The sequence below is a fragment of the Drosophila innubila genome, chromosome X, assembly GCF_004354385.1.
Source record: "Drosophila innubila isolate TH190305 chromosome X, UK_Dinn_1.0, whole genome shotgun sequence".
NCBI lineage: Eukaryota > Metazoa > Arthropoda > Insecta > Diptera > Drosophilidae > Drosophila > Drosophila innubila.
This window is the reverse complement of record NC_047626.1, coordinates 33002747-33008746: the sequence shown is the minus strand read 5'-3', so window position 1 is coordinate 33008746 and position 6000 is coordinate 33002747. Positions and strand designations below refer to the sequence as shown.

At 32.4% G+C, this 6000-nt stretch overlaps 1 protein-coding gene across 1 annotated transcript in view; it reads left to right on the top strand.

Annotated features, from left to right (window-relative positions):
• Window positions 1–834: 834 nt before the first annotated feature.
• The window catches only part of LOC117793679 (leucine-rich repeat-containing protein 20), an 18315-nt gene continuing 13149 nt past the window's right edge, over window positions 835–6000 (top strand). The window contains exon 1 of the mRNA XM_034634064.1: window positions 835–1114. Coding sequence (XP_034489955.1) covers window positions 835–1114 — 280 coding nt within the window. The remainder of the gene's footprint in view (window positions 1115–6000) is intronic.

The following is a 6000-nucleotide window of genomic DNA, read 5'->3' as shown; positions in this document are numbered from 1 at the left end:
TTATACACTTTTCCGTTGGCAGAACAGAGCGCATCAAGACCAAAATTGTTTATAACAGAGGCTATTGCTCTTACGATGACAAGACGATTTCGTAGTATGCAACAATACCCTTTTCTCGATATAATTCTGTTCTTTTGTCATTAACTATGTAACAAGTATAACTAATATTATATCTTAATTCAATAAATTCTTATTGTAAAATTTCCATGGTTTTTCTGCTTGTGTATATGACTTTATGAATGTTAAAAACTTTAATGCTTACTAACATTTATAATATTAAAATTGCAGTATGATTTAATGTTTTGCACTCATGTACATTGTATTAAACCTTACACTTCTGAAGATATTGTTTCCAGCTTAAGTTTCTTCACATACAGATATAAAAATCTAATATTTATGTAGCATGTAATGTTAAGAAAATAAATTGCATCTTTGGAAAGGGTATAAACCAATTTTCTAACTGCTAGAAATTCTGATGTCTGGCTAATTACTCGTGATTTTTCTTACCATTTTATTTTTCATTTGGTTTATTATGCGCAGTTTTCTTTCTTCTTCCGTGCTATAAAAACCGAAAGTGCAAAGTATTTTTAATATTTCAACGCGCAAGAGAGTCTTGTTCAGTTGATTACGGAAAGTTTCGCTTTTTTTGTTTTAAATATAATTTATTAATATTTGTGAATTCAGTGGAATTAAACGCGTAACCGTTAAATAAAACAAATTGATTCAGTTATAAATATATTTCAATTTTTTGAAGTGAAGTTTAAGTGAAGTTAGACAAGCTTTGTTAAAACTTAAGCAATTGTATTGCGAACCATAAACCAAACATATTTAAAAATGCGCCCATTTGGCAATGATATTACAAACATCGCGAATAACAATGGTGCCGGAAACAACGAGGATCGTTCAAATGGCAATGATAACAGCTCCAACAACAGAGACAGCGGTAATTTGGAATCCTCAAGCAACGAAGCAACACTGGACACTGAGTCAGACTCACGCATACCACCGCACATAGCCAGAATAGGCGGCATAGTAACTTTCTCGCCAATCGCCGGACGTGGAGTAATACGAGTGGTACGTCGCTGTGAGGATGCTAAGGAAAATCACAAGCTAGGTAACTGGCAACACAAATATTTGTTATTAGTAAAATTCATTTTCAAAGCAGAACAAAAACTGGCCAGTAGCCAATTTCAGTTAATGCGCATTGAGTTTAAGGAGAAGAGTCTTTATTTATATTTTTTACATCAACTTTTGCTCTCGATGCCTACTAATAATTCGTCAAATTTATTTAGACGACTGCGGAACACAAAAATTTATGAGAAACCCTGTGCTTACTTCAGAAAGTACCAAGTGCCAATCATAATTTTATCGATAACAAACACTAGGCAACAGAATTTAATTTTTAGACATTAAAGCCCGCAACTGCGAAAATTCAAAATCCACTGCGAATCAAAAGGGGGAATGGAAAACAAAATATCTGTTGAGCCAAAAATAAATTTCTTGCAGCAGTTTTCAAAAACCACGGTCATCCAAAACGGAGTATGACTTCGTCCGCGGTCAACGGTCAAAAAAGCAATAAAAAAGATTATTTTATATGGAAACTTTTAAATTCAATTTAAAAAGAAAACTAGTTGAGTCCGGATTCATTTTTTTAAATATCTAAATCAGCGGTGGGCACGCCTTTGCTCTTGCTTTGCTCCAAAGTGTCATTTAGCACTTTTTTAATTGCAAAAGCTAGAAAAATTGTTGAATTGCTATTAGCCATTAATCTAGCAATTTTAGAAAATGATTAAGCTAATACCATTTTTTCTCTTTAATGCTAGATTAAGAAATTGGAAAATTGCATAAAATGCTGTTAGAATATCCATTTTATCTAATGGAAGAACAATTTGCCAGCACAAAGTTTTGGGCAGAGGTATTTTTTGTGTACAAAGAAGCCGGATTTCAGATTTCAGAGCCCGAAACATTAATATAAAATACTTTAAAAAACATTTTATGATTAATTTACGTAATTATAAATTTTTGTATAGGACAATGTTATTTTTTTGTTTAGCTATTTTTAGCAATTGATTTTTTTTTTAATATAGCAGTTTTAGCCCACAATATTCTGGCAACACTGCAGTGCTGTTACAGTTGTGTTTTGGAAAGCGGCGCCAAAAAGACGCAAAAACACTTAAAAGAACAGGCGCCTGCTCGCCGGACAACCGAAATTTGCAATAACAAAATACTCGCAGTGTTCAGATTGCCGAATCTCGAGCTTCTAACAAAATAAGTGCAGTGCTCGACTCTGAATCTGCTAAAAGCATTATTTTGCGCAGACCCTCATAAAAACAAACAATAATAACACAGTGTCATATACTATGTTTAAAGAGCAGCTAAACCTGATTTTAACTTAAATCGTTTTTTCTTAAAACACATTTTTTTAAGTGTTTAAGTCAACAAAAGCTGAGTCGATATACCTTTGTCCGTCTTTTCGTATGAACTAAAAGATCTTAGAGATGGTAAGAGTTAGGCGTACATTTGGAATGTAGCCTCCCTATAATTTCAGGCAGATCCAGTAAATATTATAATTTTTCCACGCCCACTGTGGGAGCTTAGTTTGCAATTAACCGAGACTAATAATAAAAGTTGGTGGTGATATGTGAATACTGGCAAGTGTCTGCCTATGTCTTCTATCAAATTTATCATCCTAATAAAATTTTATTCAAATCGGCCCACTACATAATATAGCTGCCATATGTAAAAAACAAACTTCTTTGTTCACCTGGGCTCAACTACATCACCGCGATCGAATCGGGCAGGGGGCGGAGTTCCCTACTGGATATGAAAACTTCCCATATCTGCATTCTATAATAGTATTATTTAACTCTCAAAATTTAATTTTGTTTCCAAGTGAAGGCATGTTTTTAAATCACTTAAAATAAAATTCACAAAACATCACTCACACTGCAGAGGTTTTATTATGGCTTATAGCAAGATGCATTTTGCCGCCCTCGAAATATTTTTGAATTTTAAATGAAGACTTATTATAATAATTCCAAACAAATCCCTCAATTCACGTTGGGCAGGTTTGCAAATATGCCCAGCCGATTCTCCACCATAGACTTTAATGTCGTATATCTTATCGGAAGCTTAATTACTCCAATTATGTAAACACAGGATGGAGAAAAAACATTTGGGCCTGTTCCGAATTCCGATTGATTGCGATCCGATTGATTGCGGTTCCGAATTCCTCAAATCGACAAGAATTGCTGTTTTCAAAACGTGTGCTGTTGAGCGAGCGGAATCAAAAGTAAATGCTATATAAAGCATTAAAATAATTCCCTAAAACAATAAACTGAAATTTCAAATTACCTTGAACATTTTTAGAATCGTTTAACATAACTACTTCAACTGTTTTAAAATAAAGTATATTTTAAAAGAATTTTTTTTATAAACATCTATATAATAGTAATATTGCATACAAAACCAAATCGAGCGGCAATGACTAAACCGAGCTGTTCTGAATTTCACTTTACTTTGTGTTATCGATACAAATTAGTCTAATTTAGCTTGTGCTATATTTAACATGAAATATTTAAAATTAATTTTTAAATATAGTTTTAAGAAATTCTAATCGGATTTAAAAGAAAAATCGACGGTTGAATGTTTTTATTATTGAATTCATGATAACTCTGGTTCATGTCGATATGCACAAGCCAGGCAATCAGCTAGTGACAAAAAAAACTTAATGCAAAAATGCAAGCAAGCATTAACCATAATTGCCGGCATTCTGCAGAATTAAATTTGCAATTTATATTATTTTAGCAATTTCAACTTCTTCATTGGCTGAAATAGCTGATACGGTCGATGACTTACTGCTATCGAAACGTTTTCGAAACCAAGATTGAAAAGTAAAAACGTGTCCATTTCGGTCGGAATTGGGAACAGCAAATAATAAAACGTTCGTTTTCGTTTCGTTTTTACTTTTTTAAATGGTTTGGAATTCGGAACAGGCCTGAATAAAAAAAGATAAATATTTTGAATATTAGGCCAAGCTCCAATTCCAAAAGAAGTTGGAAAAGCACTGGAGAAGCATTAATAAGATTTTTATGCTCATGAAGTGTGTGTACAATAGTGATCGCACCCCAACACCTAGGGCTGTTGTTAATATGTCAAAATATCAATATATCGATATTTTTCCAAAACTGATATATTTATATCGTAATATTTTTTTTGTCCAAATATCGAATATGCGATATTTTGTTGGGATATTTTATGATATTTTTATGCTGGTCACTCTGTAGTCTGGGTAGCGAGCGAAAACGACCCCGAAAATAGTGAGATGAAGTTATATCTCAGCTTGCTGGATGCTTCATGGGAAAGTGATCCCTTGCAGTTTTGGAATTCGCATAGGCGTCCATGCCGAGACTTTATAAAAATCACCTTAAGATACATCATCAGCAGCTCACTGCCCTGGAGCGACTGGCGTCCGTTATAAAATGTGTCGTCTGTGACTCTCTTAGCCGAATGACAGATCACATAACGCAAAGCGTATTTTTAAAGTCCGTGAAATCAAAGTATTTGAATTAAAAGTTCGTTATTTTTTAATATTATATACTTAATTTCGCTTAGTTATATAACATATATCGAATATAAAACAAAATTGGTATCTCATTACATACTAATATCGAAGTAAGAAGAATGTATCTTATTTATACAGTGCATTAAATTGCTTTAATTGAAAGCGAGTTACCTTAAACCGCCTTTGTATAAACTTTTTTAATGCGATTTAACGTTAACAGGGATTCAGCGAAGCTAGCTTTTTAAACCCGTCGCTAATTTTTTACGCCGCTTTAAATATACGTATAAACACTTATCGCTTTAAAAATGTACTACACGACCGTATGGTTGTATATACAACTACTAAGTGCCATTGAAAATGCAACGATATCCTTAAAATTTAATTTATACATAATAATAACATAAAGTCGCACGTATAAACACTAAAAAAAAATAAGGCTAAGCTGCTCTATAAACATGGTAATATAATAAAATTAAAGTTATAAGCAATGTATCTTGTTACATACTAAAATCAAAGAAATAAACAATGTTATGTATGCTTAATATATATAATCTATAATTCGTCTCATTTCTTCTTGTTGGGTAGAGTATCACTTTTTGAAAGAAAAAAGGAAATAATAAAAATATCGAATATATCGATGTTTTAAATCGGTATATTGAATATCATTTTGATATTTTTGATAACAAAATATATTATCGATACGATATTTAAAATATTTTCGGCAACCCTACCAACACCTCTAGAATGAAGTTTATAGAGATGTTTAAGAAGCTACTTGGGACCGTGTGATCAAATCAGTTTTGGTAAACGAGCTGTAAAGTGAGAAGTTGCACAAAGCAACAACAAAAATAGGAAATTACGTATGGAAACTTCAAAGATTTAAAAAAAAACTAGTTGGGTCCCCAATCTATTTGTTTTAGCTAAACTCATGATAAATTGCCCTCTATTTAAGGTTTTTTTTTTTGATTTGGAGTTGGCCCAGCACAATAGACTATTACCCAAACCTTTTAGGGCTAACTAAGGAAAATGAGAATAAATTTTAAATTTTAATCAATTATGTCAGATTTTTTAAGTTTTGACTGATTTTCCAAGTTTTGACTGATTTCTCAAAATATATCGTCTATGCGCCATTAATAGCACAGCAGTTTAAAAAAAGATAATTTTCGCTCCGGCCTAAAGACCATCAGTGCTGCCATAAGTCGATAAGAAAAACAGGATAGATGGACTCCGGAAAAGGACAAAAATAGGACAAATATTTTAAAAAGGGACAGAAAAGCAGTACAAATCCCAGGTACACACGAATAATACCCTGCATAAGTTTTTGTGTTATTGCCGCGATGTTGTCAATTTTTGACCGTTAAAAATATTAAAATTGGAAAAGAGTCTTATAAACAATCAATGTTAAAAAATAAAAACAAAGAGTAAAAACCAAAAAC